The sequence below is a fragment of the Setaria italica genome, chromosome VII (assembly GCF_000263155.2).
Source record: "Setaria italica strain Yugu1 chromosome VII, Setaria_italica_v2.0, whole genome shotgun sequence".
NCBI classification, from domain to species: domain Eukaryota; kingdom Viridiplantae; phylum Streptophyta; class Magnoliopsida; order Poales; family Poaceae; genus Setaria; species Setaria italica.
In genome coordinates, this window is record NC_028456.1 from 30517335 (window position 1) to 30534936 (window position 17602).

The 17602-nt window shown below is 45.1% G+C and overlaps 1 protein-coding gene and 1 pseudogene across 6 annotated transcripts; both read left to right on the plus strand.

Annotated features, from left to right (window-relative positions):
• The first annotated feature begins 552 nt into the window (after positions 1–552).
• Positions 553–8022, plus strand: LOC101783043 (putative disease resistance protein RGA3). Of its 6 annotated transcripts, none has more exons than XM_022828620.1 (8): positions 553–766; positions 862–5689; positions 5822–5945; positions 6457–6525; positions 6627–6755; positions 6840–6897; positions 7057–7405; positions 7538–8022. In XM_022828620.1, exon 2 carries the CDS (start codon positions 893–895, stop codon positions 5666–5668), a length of 4776 nt encoding a protein of 1591 aa, XP_022684355.1. In that variant the 5' UTR covers positions 553–766; positions 862–892; the 3' UTR covers positions 5669–5689; positions 5822–5945; positions 6457–6525; positions 6627–6755; positions 6840–6897; positions 7057–7405; positions 7538–8022. The 6 variants fall into 6 exon arrangements, with proteins under 6 accessions (XP_022684355.1, XP_022684354.1, XP_022684353.1 ...); XM_022828619.1 differs by having other exon boundaries at positions 862–5678; positions 6840–6959; XM_022828618.1 differs by having other exon boundaries at positions 862–5678.
• Positions 8023–9386: 1364 nt separating this feature from the next.
• On the plus strand, positions 9387–13644 carry LOC101782631 (annotated as a pseudogene).
• Positions 13645–17602: the final 3958 nt, after the last annotated feature.

Consider the following 17602-nt stretch of genomic DNA (forward strand, 5'->3'; position numbering starts at 1 on the left):
CCCGGTGAGGGCGGAGGCGCGGGCAGCAGGGTGGGGCCGAGGCGCGGGCGACGGGTAAGGGCGGAGGCACAGCAGGAGCGGCCTCCACGCGGGGATGGAGAAGGCAGGGCAACGCTCAGGCGGCCGGCGTGGAGTGGTGGGCTGGGGAGATCTCGGTGGTAGAGCTGTGCGGTTGGGGAGGAGCTGCGGGAGAAGATAAGGCTCAAATAAAATGAGAATAACAGGTGGGTCCATAACTGACTAGTGGGCTTGCTGATGAACGCCATTAACGGTGTCTCATCCCTCTCAACCTATCTAATCCAAATAAAAAACTAATCCTTTTAACTAAATGGGTCCGACCCACCGAACACATGCAAACTGGAATGATTCTAACCCTTTTAACCAAACATAGGATGGGCCGGACACACCAAACACAATCTCTCGTCTGCCATTGACTGGGCCTGGGCCGAAGGTCACAATTCACAAGCGTGGGCCGATTGCTATCAAGCCCGCAAACAAGAAAAAGGCTTTTATCCAAAATCCAGCGGCACGGCATGCTGCGCTGGCAGATATTTTAGTTCATCCCGAGCATCCGATCCATTGGTGCCGTTGACTTGCAGTTGCAGCTGCTGGGACCAATACATCTTCCCCTGCTCCCATCCGGCATCTATCCTCCGCAGATTTGCTGTTTCCATCTCCACCCTCTCGAAGCTCTGCACAACGTCCACCTCCGGTCCGTGCCCTCCGATTGATTTGCCAACCCCAGCGGGAGCCCCGGCCTCTATAGGTACCCCTTAGTACCTTTTACGGCATTCGGAATTAACGTCAGTGTACTAGTGCCTAATTGCATTTGCACAAATGAATTGCTCTTCCTTGATGCAGCATCCCCAAAGATCCATCCGTCGGCGTGAGGATGGAGGTCGTCGCCGTCAGTGCGGCGCGTTGGGTGCTGGGCAAGGCATTGGGGTCTGTCGCCGACGGCTTGCTGGAGGCATGGGCGGCCAGCGCGGGGCTCGGCCCCAATATCGACGCCCTCAAGATGGAGCTCCTGTACGCGCAGGGGATGCTCGACAACGCGCAGGGAAGGGAGATCCGGAGCCCTGCGCTGAAGGAGATGCTACTTAAGCTGCAGCAGCTGGCGTACGGCGCCGACGATGTGCTCGACGAGCTCGAGTACTTCCGTATCCAGGACATGCTCGACGGCACCTGCCATGCTGCCGACGTGCACGATGGGGGCTGCATTCAAGGTCTCACTCTCAATGCACGCCACACTGCCAGAGCTATTGCTCGTAAGCTGAAGATCTGCTCAGGCTCACGTGAAGGGAGCCGTGGTGATCCTGATGACGAGCATGAAGATGATGCAAGGCAAGGATGCCTCTCTGGCATCTGCTCGTGTGGCAGGCTCGCCATCAGTTCAACAACAAAATCACCCAGCACCCAGAGCGACCGGTATGGCGGGTGCATGTCAAAGGTCGCTTCCTGTGCTCGCCGGGCTGCACATAATGTCGGTAAACGCCTCCCATGCAGCTCGTTTCCATGCGTCCACAATAATGCTCACTCTGACATGTTGGATGCTGGCTCCAACATGCCAGGAAATGAATGGGAAAGCTTCTGTAGTGCTTGCCAATCCAAGATTGAAGAGGGAAAACATGTTGTGCAAACACCAAAGTTGAAGTTTGATAGGGTGGATATATCTAAAAAGATGAAGGACATTGTAGAGAAACTAAAGCCTGTATCTGCCAAGGTCTCTACCATTCTTGATATGGAGTTGTTGGGCTCTGCCATTCTTAAGCTAGAGCTGTTAGGCTCCAATACCACAACCCAAAAGAATGCTATGGGCCGTCCCGAAACGACTCCAGACATTATAGAGCCTAAGTTGTATGGAAGGGATAATCAGAAAAGGAGTCTTATCGATGGCATTACCGATGGACAATATTTTGCCAATGATCTTGTGGTGGTTCCAATTGTTGGTCCAGGGGGTATTGGAAAGACAACTTTCACTCAACACGTATATGATGAAGTGAAGAAACATTTTGAGGTCTCGATTTGGATATGTGTATCTCTTAATTTTAATGTGAGCAGGTTGGCACAAGAAGCTGTGAGAAAAATCCCTAAAGTTGACAATGAAAAGGAAAACAGTAGTGCCCAAGAGCTAATTGAACAGAGATTGAAAACTAAACGTTTTTTGCTTGTATTGGATGATATGTGGACATGTCAAGAGGATGAGTGGAAAAAACTAAAAGCTCCATTTGGAAGAGGGGGAGCAAAAGGTAATGTGGTTATAGTGACAACTCGAATTCCAGAGGTGGCTGAAATGGTTAAGACAGTTTATTGCTCAGTACAAATGGATCGTTTAGGAGATAAAGATTTCATGCATTTCTTCGAAGCATGTGTGTTCGGTTATCAGCAGCCATGGAAAGACTGTTTGGAATTACGTCTTGTTGGGAAAAAGATTGTCAGGAACTTGAAAGGTTTTCCTCTTGCAGCAAAAACCGTAGGAAGATTACTAAGAAAACAACTTACTTTGGATCACTGGACAAGTGTTCTAGAAAGCAAAGAATGGGAACTACAGACCAACGACAATGATATTATGCCAGCGCTAAAGCTCAGCTATGATTATCTTCCTTTCCATCTGCAACAATGTTTTTCATATTGCTCTTTGTTTCCTGAAGATTATGAATTTCTTAATGACGAGCTAATTCACTTGTGGATAGGACTAGATATTTTACACACATGTGGTCAGAATAAAAGAACGGAAGATATTGCTAGGAGCTATTTGGTTGACTTGGTTAATCATGGATTTTTAAAAAGGAACGAGAAAGATGATGGTACTCCTTATTATGTTGTACATGACCTACTACATAATTTAGCAGTGAAAGTTTCATCATACGAGTGTATTAGCATAAATAGTTCCAATGTGAGGTCCATAGAAATCCCAATTTCTGTGCGCCACCTGTCTATTGTTGTGGATGACAAAGACGTTGAGAATAGAGTGAATTTTGAGAACTTCAAAAAGGAACTTAGAGAACTGGACAAAAGACTGAATGTTGAAAACCTGCGTACATTGATGCTGTTTGGGAGCCACCATGGAAGCTACGCCAAGATCTTTGGTCATTTATTTAGGGAGGCTAGAGCCCTTCGTGCTACTTATGTGTCTGGAGCATCATATAATGTGGAGGATATGTTGCATAACTTCTCAAAATTTGTCCATCTTCGGTACTTAAGGATCAAGTCGTCGGAGTATAATGATAATGACATACTATGCTTACCCGCTGCTCTGTCTAGACTTTATCATTTGGAGGTCATAGACCTACGAGAATGGAGAGGATGCTTTGGTTTCACAAGACATATGAGCAACCTAGAAAAACTGCATCATTTTCTGGTGCCTGAACATAAGCTTCAACTACACTCTGACATAGTTGAGGTAGGAAAAATGAAATTGTTGCAAGAGTTAAGGCGCTTTGAAGTTGGAAAAGAAAGTAAAGGTTTTGACCTAAGTGAACTAAGGCAATTGTCAGAACTTGGAGGTTCACTTGTCATTTGTAGCCTTGAGAGGATACAGGCAATGAAGGAAGCAGATGAGGCAAGGCTGATACAAGTGAAACGTTTGCACAAGCTAACGTTAGAATGGGGTGCCGATCGACCAGAAAAAGATATTGCACATGAAGAAAATGCTCTGGAGATTCTTGTACCACATAGCAATCTTCAACACCTATGCATTAAAGGGCATGGAGGCATAAAATGCCCACAATGGCTAGGTGAGAAGCTCTCGGTCAAAAATTTGGAATCTCTTCATCTAGATGGTGTAGCTTGGAATATATTTCCACCTATCGGAGAGTTGTGGCTAGTTAATGGGCCTCATGAAGAAATTTCAAGTAATGTCTGCAATAAAAAGTTCCAAAATTTGAGAAGATTGGAGCTAATTAAGCTACCAAGGTTGAAAAAATGGGCTGTAGATGCCCCCTGTCAATTGTTTGCCCATTTGGAAGTGCTTATCATTAAGGATTGCTCCAAGCTTACAAAGTTGTCTTTTGCACATTCTACTTGCTGTCAACAAGAGAAAGAGAAAGGGGATAACATGAATTGGTTTCCTAGTTTACGGGAGCTCGAAATTTACAAATGTCCTGAACTATCGTCCTTTCCTCCTATTCCTTGGACTAGCGCTCCGTGCTCTGCTACGGTAAGTGGTACTTCAGGTTTGCATAGATTGTATTGCGGCAAATATTACAAGTCTAAATATAGCTTAAGCATTAGGGGAACTATTGATTTGGATAGCACATTCTGGAACATGTTGGCCTTTGGTAACCTAACTGAACTAGAAGATCTGAGTATCAGCAATTGTCCTCCTCTCCCACTGCATCACTTCCATATGCTATCATCACTAAAGACCCTCACGCTATGGGGTTCAAGCATTATTGTATTCCCCTTAATTGAAGGAGAGAGCCGTGCCGAATACCAATTTCCAGTTGAAAGCATGAGCATATACGAGTGGGGTGCTAGTGCCAAGGAATTGACGCAGCTACTCACTTATTTCCCCAAGCTCTCAGAACTGGCTGTGCGGTGGTGTGAGAAGATATCAGTGCTAGGTGTAGTGGAGAAGCAGGCCACGGCAACACCCGCGGACGTCGCACACATCGAGCAGCACCAGCAGCAGGATGGCACAAGAGGAGAGGAGGAAATCTCAGCAGAAGGGCTGCTCCTCTTGCCTTCCCAATCCCACCTCCAGAACTTGGTCCTCTGGTTCTGCCCAGAGCTGAGCCTCCGCTCCATTCCAGCCGACTACAACAGAGAAGCAGGACGAACTCGGGGAGGACAAGGGCTCCAAGGTCTGACCTCCCTCCGATCGTTGCACATAATAGATTGTCCCAGGTTGCTCTCCTCCTATTCGTCCTCCTACACTTCTCCTTGTTCTCCCTTCCCAACCTCCCTGGAATACCTCTCTCTTAACGACGTGGAGACGCTGCTGCCTCTCTCAAATCTCATCTCTCTCACAGCTTTATCCATAGATGATTGTGGGGATTTAAGAGGCGAGGGACTGCGCCCTTTCCTCGCTCATGGTCGTCTTACCTCATTAAGCGTCACCGGAACCCCCAATTTCTTCGCTGGTTCCGAGTCCTCGCTGCCGCATGAACAAGATATTCCATCCTCTTCCTCCAAACTGCAGGAGCTTCTGACGGATGACGTCGCGGGAGCCCTTTCTGCGCCCATCTGTACGTTGCTCCCGTCCTCGCTCACCAAATTGATCTTTCGGGGGGACTCAGATGTGGAGCGCTTCACAAAGGAGCAAGAGGAGGCCCTTCAGCTCCTCACCTCCCTCGAGGGGATCAGATTTCAGCAGTGCGACAAGCTGCAGTGCCTCCCTGCAGGGTTGCATAGACTTCCGAACCTCAAGAGATTAGACATCGACACTTGTAAAGCCATCTGCTCGCTGCCCAAGGATGGCCTGCCAGGTTCCCTGCTAGAGTTGGAGATAGACGATTGTCAAGGCATCCGGTCGATACACAAGGAGTGCCTCCCAAATTCACTGCAAAAACTAGTGATCAGACACTGCCCAGGCATCCGGTCTCTTCCAAAGGTGGAATACCTTCCAAGTTCGCTGCGAGAATTGGATGTCGGTACTTGGAACAGCGACGAACTAAGAAGGCATTGCCGCAAGTTGATAGGAACCATTCCAATAGTCAGAGTCTGACAAACCCAAGGTATCAAAGAGGTGGAACTTCCTACCCACCAATTTCCCTTGCTTTTCCTAACCCTATAAGCATCAGTCATTCTCTTTTTGTTTAATTTGACCACAGTTATGGTTTCCTTCCGAGTAACACACTTGTTTTCACCTGCTGTGCAGGGATATTGTTGGAATTGGTACATTCTTCTGACCTCTGAATTCTCACTGTATTTACATGAATACACGATTCGAGTTGCCAAGTACGAACATCTCAGATGTGCCTAACGAAGTGCACATAAAACTGGTTAGTGTCCTGTATGCAAAAATCACCCCCTAGGGCCATGTAATATCTACAAGTTTGATGCACATCTTGTAATCTGCTGCCTGTTGTTTTTGTTATTTGGACGCATTTTCATTCCTAATCATGAAGTAGTTCGAAACCTTCTGTATGAGAGTTTGATTATAAACTATTAATCGAGAAATTTCTCACTCACATAATAACACTAAAGTGTGAGTTTAGTAGTTTCAGTTGCCTCACAACTTGCAAAACATGCTTCAACTACTTTCAAGTTGCCTTAGTACACTGCTAAAGAAACAAGCTGATATTCTCATTTCTTTGCTCAATGCTAGACTGATTCGTTGTTTCAACGTGTATTTCCCTTCTGCTGCACGACAATTCTCAGATAGCATAACTAATGGAGTGTAATGAACCTTATGTTCCTATATATCAATCAGTATCTGCAGCATTCCTATTTTGATTACGTAGAGACAGGAGCTAATATCGAGTACTTTCATACTATTATTTATTTTTGTAGATCATCTCCATGGGAGCCTATTAACTAGGATAACAAAATGGTGCTGAGATCATATTGGATTAGGTCAAGGTAATTTATCTTGTCTCGTGAAAATCAAGTCAATTTTTACCTACACCATGTTCCAGACCACAATTGCTTTTGACATGAACACTGCTTATTTTAATCTACAGGACACAAGGGAACATCAAGTCATTGGGTTGTACATCCTTGTACTCTTGTTAAATCTTTCTGAAAACAAAGAGTCGCTCAAAAGGGCGTTGAGGTGTGGCTTCCTGCTGTTAGAAATCCCTTCCCCAAAGGTAATTATAATACATTTGCTATTTTCTTAATCCTTTTCTTGAGAAAAAAAATGATGTTGGAATCATTTGCAACTTTGGACGTAGAATTTGGATTGCTGAATGCCTACCTTTAATACTTTGGCAATGGTGCAACAGAAAAAAGGTATTTATTTTGAAGGCCTCATGTAAACTATCGTTCATTACATGCAACTTCGTATGTTCCAGGTGCCCAAGCATGACATAACTCTTGTAGTATAGGTCATATTGTTTCCTGAGCCTCCTACTGTCAACTGATCCTAATGTCTTGATCTATTGCCTACAGCCCTATGCATGCAAGTGTCTGGCACTGCAGTAGTCAACACGAAATTACTACTATGTTCGCTGGAGCAACTTCACAAGTTCAGATGTTCCAACTTCCAAGTGTTTCCTGCATCTCCTCAACGACTTGCCTGCATCATCTGTACTCTGTAGTCTGCAGTTCTGCACACTTAAGCCCTACTCGTTCCACGATTAACCTTGTGATTGGCCGGCCTAGCCATTTTTTCAAGTTGTGCCATATTGAGCAGATATCGACCAAATGGTTCTTCACATTGCACTCGAAGTTAATCTGAGTTGCAGGTGTATCTGCTGCTGCTCGAGCTTGTAGAAACTGGCCGTGATTTGCATATGAGGTGAGTGTTACACTTTGCTCAGGCCCGTTTCAGATGGTGTAGACTGTATTACATTTGTAAATACTAGTATTGTTTTTCCCTGGAGGAATATTGATCGAGAGTTCACTATTTTGTCATTACTGTTGCCAACAGGGATCTTGCAAAGAGCACAATCTTTGACAAGAGCTATATCACTTTGCTCATGAAGCTGGTACGTTGGACAATGATTCTTGCATCCGTCAAGTTGTTGCGATAATTGCAAGCCCAAGTTTAAGCATCCAGAGACAACATGCTCCCAGTAATATGCAAATATATAGGGATGACAGTGTGACACTGGTTCAGGCCTTCAGGGCGTCCTCAAAACTTGCTCAGAGCATGCTCTGGAAGCAAGGCAAGTGTTCAGGTTCAGTGGTCTAATGCAATTTTGAGATAAAATTGAATGTTTTTAGGTTTGCTCACGTCCCAATTACTGAGTAGACATCAGAAAACTACGACTTGCACTGTACTTGGAGAGTAGTGTGTTTTCCCATGACAATATAGCTTTGGGAAACTCTCGATTATTCATGCAATTTCCTGCAACTAAATGCTGTCCTTTCCTTGGCTACAAATTAATTATATTCTGGGAATGGTTTTTGATATGCTGTCCTCCGATCCTGTCTGCAGGCAACAGCAATGCCATCAGTATGACTACGCCGCCTGCTGACGATTAATTTCCTGTACGTTCCTGCATCCGGCCGGCAACTTGTTCATTGTTGGCCTGCCCGTTCCCGTGTTGCATTGCTTGGCGTTTCGTTCGGGTAGAGTAGGCACCGGATGGAGGCAGCATCGATTCGGTTCACAGGCCAACTTCATTCGTCGATCGAATTCTGATCGTACGTTTCTCTCGTCACTGGTTTTCGTCCTCTGGCAGCAGCATTTTCATCAGTTGTGCTCAAGGCGCTGGCTTCCGGCGATGCAAAAGTTGCCAAAGCTGTTGTCAGAGACTTGCTTGGTTGCCCGCATATATGCTGCTCGTGCTGCTGCTACGTACTCTCCTGGTGGCGTCAGACGCAATTACGCAACCGCGCAAGGCACATGGAGACGTCTCCTCGCTGCCACAACCGATCAAAACTGATGGACAAGTCAACGGCTGCATGTTTTGCAAGTCAAATATATTCAGTAACAAAATGTGCAAGCATTGCTGATGTTAATCACCAAATGATCCAAAAATCAGGCAGATCCCCGATCCCTCCTTTTATCCGATGGTCGGTGGAGTCACCCGACCAACTCCAGTGGATCTGATCCGCGCTCCCCCTCCATTTTTCATACCAATCACGCGTGCCCTCTCCCTCCTCCACTATGTGTTTCAGCTTATCTAGCTTTCCCCCACAGTTGCTACCTTTTTCTTTAAAAAAAGTGAAGGGACTAAGCTGAAGGCTGTTTTTTTTTTCTGTTTTCATTCGCAGCACTTGTTTCAAGACAGTTTGTTGACATGTCTCGCATAAGAATTGAAGGATTACTCGCTGCATTCCCGAAACTGGTTGGGACTGGGAAGCAGCACACTTATGTTGAAATTGAAAATGTGCGTTATGTTTATCAACCTATTGAAGATTTATATCTTCTACTTATCACAAACAAGTAGAGCAACATTCTTGAAGATATGGACACTTTGAGGCTGCTCTCCAAGCTCGTATCCTACTTTTGCATATATTAATCTTCTGATTCTTTGGAAATTACCTTATTTGTATGATCCTATTTAATATGAATTAAAGTAGAAACTTGGTTTTTTGGGGGTGGGTGGGGGTGTTAACTTCAAGAACATGGGCTTAAGATGACCATACTGGCCTATCTGGATTTTACAGATTTTACATATTACTGAGGGGGAAAACTTAAAATACAACATGCACTATAGGTACTTGAAAGTATCTATGCACAATCTTAACCAATATGAATCTCATTTTTAGAGCTGTGTATATATTAACTTCATGCTACTATCCAGTGGTATGTTCTTTCACAATAATATTTCTATACTACCGTCTCCTTAACTTGGAAACCGCCTGAATACTCCCCTTCCTTGGATGAGGAAGGTGTCTGTAAAACAGCATTTGAGCTTATTTTTGCTTTCGACAGAGGCATCTCTCTTGAAAATAAGGAAAATGTAACAGTTCAACAAGTCAAACAATATTGTGAGATGGAGAGCCATGAAGAAAAGGCACACAAGCTGATGATGCAAGCCAAAATCAATGAAACGAAGGATGTCATGAAGAAGAAGGCTAATGAGCTTGACAAAATGAGGGTCTGCACTACTCTTTTCACCAGACTTAAAATACGTTGTAATTCATTTAAGTCGTTATGGGTCATGTGGGTATTTTCTGTCAATCAGCCTTATTGAACTCTTTCATTTTGCATCAATTTGTGTAATGTCGCTAGTTAAGTTAAAGCATCCATTTAGAGCATATTTTGGTAACTCCAGTTTCTCATGAATTAACTTGTTGGGATGGCATCTGTGAGATATAAGCATACATAAAGATGCACTGCTGAATCCTTTATGGAAAAAAATGTAGGATAGGATTTATGGATTGAAAATTTCATGAAAGGAGAGTGGAACCCAAATTGTTTAGAGGAAAATTTAGTTGGGTTCCATTACTGAGATGTTAAATTGTATTATCATGTCAAGCTATTTTGAGTATGCATCTTAGTAGTTAGTATTGTACTGCAATGATATTTTTGGGTATTATTTTTTAATGCCTAAGGGGTTATATTTTGTGGGTGGTGTTAATTGCAGATGGAAAGAGGTAAACTTGATAAAGGCGGATACTCATCAATATCTGGTCCACGTGTGATTGAAAAAGCTTTCAATGATATGAGCATCAGTGGTTCTCGATTTGGTAGCGGTTCTGGATTAGGTGGACTGAGCACTGACATGGACTCATTTGCTAGCAAGCCCAAAGGTAAATCCTTTCTTTCTCTTGGATTTCTCGATCAAATTTTATTTTAGAAAAGACAAACTTATTGCATCAATTTATGTCGATGACTTAAACATTTTCTCCCTTTTTGCTGTTTCGATCTCCACATAGCTAGGAAATATATGACATGTATTACACCCTTTTTTCTTTTTATTATGACCCCTGTATTTACATTCTCTCCGCAAGTTCTCATCATATCTATGGAGTATGGATACTCCTAGCTTGTTAGGCTTATCAATCCCTTAAAATTTGCTATTCATATTATGGTAGTGTTTGGTTGGCTCAAATTTTGCTATTCATATTATGATAGTGTTTGGTTGGCTCAAATGTAACGTAATCTGATTACTGAAGGTAACGAATCCCATTACATATGTTTGATTGCGGTAGTTTGTAATCAATTGACACTGTAATCGAATCCCTTACCTAAATAATATCTATACAAGCTTGTTACCCCTCCTCTCCCACCGTAATCAGATATAGCACCCACACAGTAATCTGATTACGTTACCAGAGTGCAACCAAACAAAGAGAGCAATCACCTATTTCACCTCTAAATACACCGTAATCTGATTCCCTTTGCATTTACATTACCTTAGCACGAACCAAACACTATCTATATTTTACAAAAAGTTGAAGATGAGTTAATAGCAATATTGTTCGAAATGAAGAAGCTTACCTATCACTTTACTTTGTCTCACTTTCATGATACATTTATAATATTTTTGAGTTAATACTATATACTTTAAACATATAGCGTGTTGGGATCATCCTGTAGTTAAGTCTATTCTGATCTTTCTGACTCAGTATTAGGGAAACAGGACTACATTACCTGATTTCTAGCCAAAATGCTAGAGACAATACAGGGCTAGCATATGACCTATATTTGATTCTAACTGCAAGCGTTGTTTCGACAGGTCGTCCATCTACATCTGCTACTGCACCCGGTAAAGATCTTGGTATGAAATTGGGCAAGACACAAAAGACAAATCAATTCCTCGAATCATTGAAAGCTGAAGGAGAAGTCATTTTGGAGGATGTACAACCAAGTGCAGTTCCTTCAAGATCGTCTGCTCTTCCACCAAGTGATCCTGTCACAGTGACTATAGAGGAGAAGCTCGATGTTGTTGTTAAAAGAGATGGATGTATCAATAACTTTGATGTTCAAGGAAGCCTTGCTCTTCAGGTTCTCAATGATGCTGATGGATTCATCCAATTGCAGGTAATCTTTTTTTAAAAAACATACTTGTGTGTGTATGGATGGAAAGCTGTAACCTATGTAAGGCGATACGGTGATTTCCGAAAAACACAGATACGCCGATACATCAAAAACATATATATAATACATATTTAAATATGATTAGAAAAATAAAGAAAGAGAAAAAACAGAGAAAAAGATGAGATGGGCTTCTATGTACTAGCTGCCGGCCCACTCAGCCCACCTAAGAACATTACTTACCCTAATCATCTCTCCCCACGCACGCAAGTTGCCGCCGCCGCCGTTACTCTTTTCTTCTTCCTCGCCTCGCCGTGTCTCTTCCTCCCAAGTCCCAACGCAGCTCCACCATCTCCAGTTAGTGTTTCACACTGCCGAATAGCAAAATGGATAGCCCTTGACTCCTCCTCTCCGGTACTCTCAGATCTTGTGCTCTTCTCATATCACATCCATCTCTCTAGGCCCTCTCCACTTCTGCATCTCTCTACTGCTACCCAGGGACAGGAAGAAGTATCGGAGGAAAGTATCGGCTAGTATCGGAGACGTATCGCTAATTAAATTATTTGTTTTTCCATCATAATTTGTCGATACACGTATCAGACCGTATCGGGCCATATCGCGATGTATCGCCGTATCCCGCCGTATCCGATACCGGTACGGCGACCTGTTGGACGTATCGGTGATACGTAAGCTGTAATTATGAAATAGTATATAGCTTTATATTTGCCTTGTCATGTGAACCTATATTGACATTGTATCATATTCATTGTTCTGGTCGCCTTTCATTTATCCTTCTTGTGCTGTTTTTTTTCTATTATTGCCAACAAGCAGCGTTATTGCACACAGCAGCGTATAATCATATGAATCAGCTTATCAGTTGATTTTTCTAACATATGGTGTGTTGTAGATTGAAAGCCAAGATATTCCTGGATTAAGCTTCAAAACACACCCCAATATCAACAAGGAGTTGTTTAACAGTCAGCAAATTTTTGGGAGCAAAAGATCCAAACAGGCCCTTCCCGAGTGGTCAAAACGAAACTCCTCTGGTGAAATGGAGAATCCAGGGGATGGACGAATCATCTTTACCTCTGTCAGGTGCAACATAACTTTGTTTTTTATCTGTCTAATAATTTGGAAATTTGGACTTGCATTAACATGCTTTTGCTCGATGTAGTCAATTGCTGGCCGTCGGTGTCTGGAAATGAAACGTATGTCAACATTGAATATGAAGCTTCTGAGATGTTTGATCTTCACAATGTTGTCATGTCTATACCACTGCCAGCACTTCGGGAGGCTCCAAATGTTAATCAGATAGATGGAGAGTGGAAGTAATGTTTCCTTTTCCTCTTCAGTTTATTTATATGTTATTTACTAAAGTATGTCGCATATATTATTGTGACAGTGCATTACCATATGCCACTTGGTTTTGGTCTTTATGTGAGGCCTTTTATTATTAATCTTTAACAGACCAAATGTGATAACCTCTAGTGTTTTGCTGTTATAATTGGCATATCAAGCTGTTACAGTGGACTTGTCTATATGCAGCTCAGCTTTTGTATCCTAGATGGTAGTGCTTTATATAGGTCTGAAAAAAACTGTGGTGTTTACTGCTTTATTCCGTTTCCTTGTGGCATTTCGTGATGCACCTTTCTTTGATTTTATTGAACTGAGCTTGTGTTTGTTGTCTCAGCTTTTTTTTATTGTTTCACTTTTCCTTGTGCAAACAGGTTTGACTCAAGAAATTCTGTGTTGGAATGGTCTATTCTCCTTATTGATCAGTTCTTGTGTCTTAACTATTGCTTTATGTGCCCTTTGCAGTGGTTCCATGGAATTTGTTGTCCCCCCAGCTGATCCATCATCATTCTTCCCCATCTCTGTTGGGTTTTCTGCATCCGGTACTTTCAGTGATTTGAAGGTTGGTTCCCGCACGCTGCTCGAATGAGCCCTCCTATGTTTGGTGTCTCCCTATTCATCCTTGTCAATTGTGTTTATCTGAAACTTTTCAGGTTACTGGAATCCATCCTCTGAAGGAAGGCAACGCTCCGAAGTTTTCACAGCGGGCTCGTTTGCTCACTGCTAAGAGCAACTCCAAGAGTATGTAAAAAAATTTTCCCCAAATTGAGGTATTGGGGGCTATGTTAAAAAATTCCTCCCAAAAATGTACCAGCCTACAGCAGAATGCTAAAAAACTAGTCTCCCAATATTTTAAATCAGTTCACGTCATCGTATTGGGCGCATTTTAGAATTTGTTTTGTTCCTTTAAAAAGGATCACGCTGCCGGCTGGAAACCTCCTGTCGCCGCTGTTGATTTCCTCACGCCATCGAGAAAATTTGGTCCTCTCGCACCATCTTCAGTAGAATTCGTTTTTTTGCTTTAAAAAAGGATCAGATTCAGTAGCACTGTCAATAACCTTCCAAAGACACATAACAATGTCACAAAGAGCGCCAACGCTGTCAGTTGTCCTTTTTGACTGCAGGATAGCTCCATTATTTTCTTGTTCTGAGTTAAGGAAAGCTAGCAGGTTCTTGTACTCGAGAAGATTATCCTACAAAACAGCAAGATTTGACAAGAAATTATTTGTGCAGTAGTACAGAAGCAAAGTAACAGTTTGGAGTTGACGAAAGGTACCTTCTGCAAATTTGTGCCACCGCCCGGTCCATTGAGGCTATGCAATTGGCCATCAGATGAGCCAAGGATAAGATTTCAATCATAATTCATAGGTGCCACCTGATGACGTATTGATTCAGTTAATTCAATTTGTAGATGTCAGAAGCCACGCTCTAATTGCCAATTAGCAATTATAAACTTTCCACAATCCAACGTCAATTAGGAAAAACAAGTTTGCGAGTCTAACCGAGAGCCTTTAACAGACCTGAGCTGCTGTTGAAGTAGGCGACGAGGAGAATGACACCCTGCAGACATGAACAGCTAAACTGTCAGCGTCAAAGGAGGGAATACTAGGATGACGAGGGCAATGGTGAGCACGGGCGGCGAGCGCGACTTGGGGTGGAGCAGGCCGTCGACGGACGGCAGGCCCCCATTTTCCACCTGCCGGCTCGGGTTCACCGACCTCCTAGACATCCTCCTGCCCTCCCTCCCGAATCCGACCAGCCATAGAAGCGCGTCAGCCGCAGATCGGAATCCCCTGTGGCGCGAGAAGGCGGAGGTACCTCTGTCAATGGCACCGGTCGCCGGGAGAGAAGATCTGCGTCCCAGCCTGCCGCCGCATGGCGCTCACCGGTCGCCGAGAGAGGAGAGCCGGCACCGGGAGAGGAGGCCGCGCCGCCTGTCGCCGGGAGAGAGCTGCCACCGGGAGATAGCACGCTAAAAAAATAGCACGGGAAGGGGGCGCGGGAACGGAGTTCGGGAGGATTGGGGGAACACTGCGCGTCGCTAAAATATGCGGAATATGCGGGGTGGTGGGGTGTGTTTTCGTATCGCTAATTTTTTAGGGAAATTTTGGGTAGACTGTTGGAGTTCATTTTTTCTCTTTTTTTTCCTAAAGAAAGTATTGGGAATAAGATTAGCAGCCTCTTAGAGTTGCTCTGACTATCAACTACCAAGTAGTTTAATGCTCTTATCATGGTCGAGTGTTGTTTCACTGAAATACTCCAACGGCACCTGGTAGTAACACAACGTATTTTTGCCATGAACTTCTTGGAGCCATGGCAGGGAGCATTGTTTCGCATTTGGAGAATATTATCCTTTTGCCCCTTTCATTTTTAGCGTGTTGCACGGATTGATGTTCATTCAGATGTATTGTTGCCAGAGAAAATAAGCACCTGAGTTCTTGCATTTCTCTTGGTACTGGCCCTGGCAGGGAGTTGCGCAGCAACCAGTGGGCGAATGCAAGGTCGCTGGAAAAGCAGGCGAGATCTCTGGTTCCGTTCTGTACTGATGCGAACTTGCTACGCAACAGATTAGTGAAATGGATCGGAGTATCGGAGCCGCTGCACTCCAGTACTCCACTGGAACACGAGAATTAGTTCGCTTGATGAAGCGGGCGGGCGGAAACAGAGAATACGAAGTCAACGAATTGAATTTTACGCTCGACCGACACCGTCATAAAATAGGAAATCCATTTACAGCTAGCAAAGTGTAGTAAAGGCCCATAAGCTGATGAGCCCATGGCCCATTCAAGCATAAACATCCTGGGTCAGTGCTGGCCCATCTCCTCTCGTTTCCCGCTAGGAGCCCGCACGGAGGCGGCACGCCGGACGGAGCAGCGGCGGCGGGGAGGATCTCGCGGCCTCCGCCCGGTGTCCAGGCCCCGCCACGATTCGCTCCTCGCCCGTCTAGTCCTCCGCCGCGCTCGCCAGTTTGCCGCCCAAAACCCCCTACGTCGTTCCCTCGCCGACTCCCCCATCAGTTTCCCAGATCCCCCGTCTGTGTGTGTGTGTCAGATCAAGGTGCCATTTCAGCTGTGAACAAATTGCTCTCGTCTAGTTCATCTGCGGTTGCTCATCCTCGAGCTGGTAGACACCCATCCTCATTTTCATACGTGGCGAGTGTTATACTCTGATCAGGACGTTTTCATATGCCTGTTGTATATTTGTATAGATATTCGTTCGTTCAAAAAAAATATTTGTAGATATTATTTTAACCTGGAAAAACATTGATGAAGTTTATACTATTTTGTCAGCAATTTGGCTAGCATCCAGAGGTATCTGCTCATCTAGCTTCAAGTTTGACGAGATAATGGCTATGGTACGCATCGTTGTTAAAATTAAGCCATCTAGAAGTTGGCATGCCATCACCTCCAGGAACCAGTTTTAAGAGAAATGTTTGTGGCAAGTTCATCAGATGGCACATGGTGATAGGCCCCACGTGTACTCGCTCCACGGTGGTTGCCTTGTCGACTCCACTCCATTCTTGTGCTGAGCAGAGTAATTTCCTGCTGTTGTCGCATTGACTCTCGACCATTTCATGGGTCGTGGCTACTCGTCGTATGCTCCGCCGGACTCCGTCGTGTTCCACGTTCCCATGCCGGCAGATGTCCAAATGGGTGGCCCGGCCCGGCCAACTTCGTGCTGGGCCAACGCCTCCACCATGCCGGGCCGTGCCAGCCCATAGGCTGCACCAACGGTCTAGGCCCACGGGCCCATTTCATGCCGGGCCAACCTGTAAAGCACGGGCACAATATGCGTGCCGTGCCAGCCCACAGGGCTGCACCGCGAGCGCTCGCCCCTCCGTGGCTCTACGCCGCGCCGCCGCCTCCATCACGAACCCTGCGCATCGCGGCTTGCCCGCTCGCCGGTGCCTTCCCCTGCACGTCGCGGCCTCCTAGCTTGCCGATGCCGCCCCCTACAAACCACTGCATCCGATCTCGCTGGCGCCGTCGAGCGGAGTGCGCCGCCGCTGGAGGTGAGGACGAAAGGAGGACTGACCGACTGGAAGGTGGAGGTCCAGACTCCAGAGGGAGGAGGGACAGAGGCATTGGTGCCCCTGCCTGCAACGTGCGGCCTGAGGGATGGAGGAAGGAAGTGGATAGGAAGAATAGGAGAGCGATGGGCCGTGTGCCAAGGCGACTGGTGATGAGTTAACGGGCCGCCTCAGACCAGCCTCCTAAAACCGTGCTGGCCCAAGCCGCCCGTCGTGCTAGGGTGGCGGCCCATGCTTGGCACGTGTTACCGGGCCAGCCAGCATGGACATGCAGGCCGTCATGCTGGGCTGGGCTTGGACCGGGGCAAAAAGTGGGCTCTGTGCCGAGCGAGCAGGCCACGGGCTTTCCGGACATCTATGGCCCCAGCGGTAACAAAAGCAACAAGGCAACGGCTAGGCAAATTATTTAATCGCGCGTCCTTCCGGTACGTTGTACAAGGACGATATGATGGCCATCGAGGCCATGTTTAGTTCACTCCAAAATTCCAACTTTGGCACTATGCAAAAAGAAGATTTCCCATCACATCAAACTTGCGGTACATGCATGGAGTACTGAATGTAGACGAAATCAAAAATTAATTGCACAGTTTTGTTGTACTTTGCGAGACGAATCTTTTGAACCTAATTAGTCAATATTTGGACAATAATTCACAAATACAAACGAAACGCTACAGTGG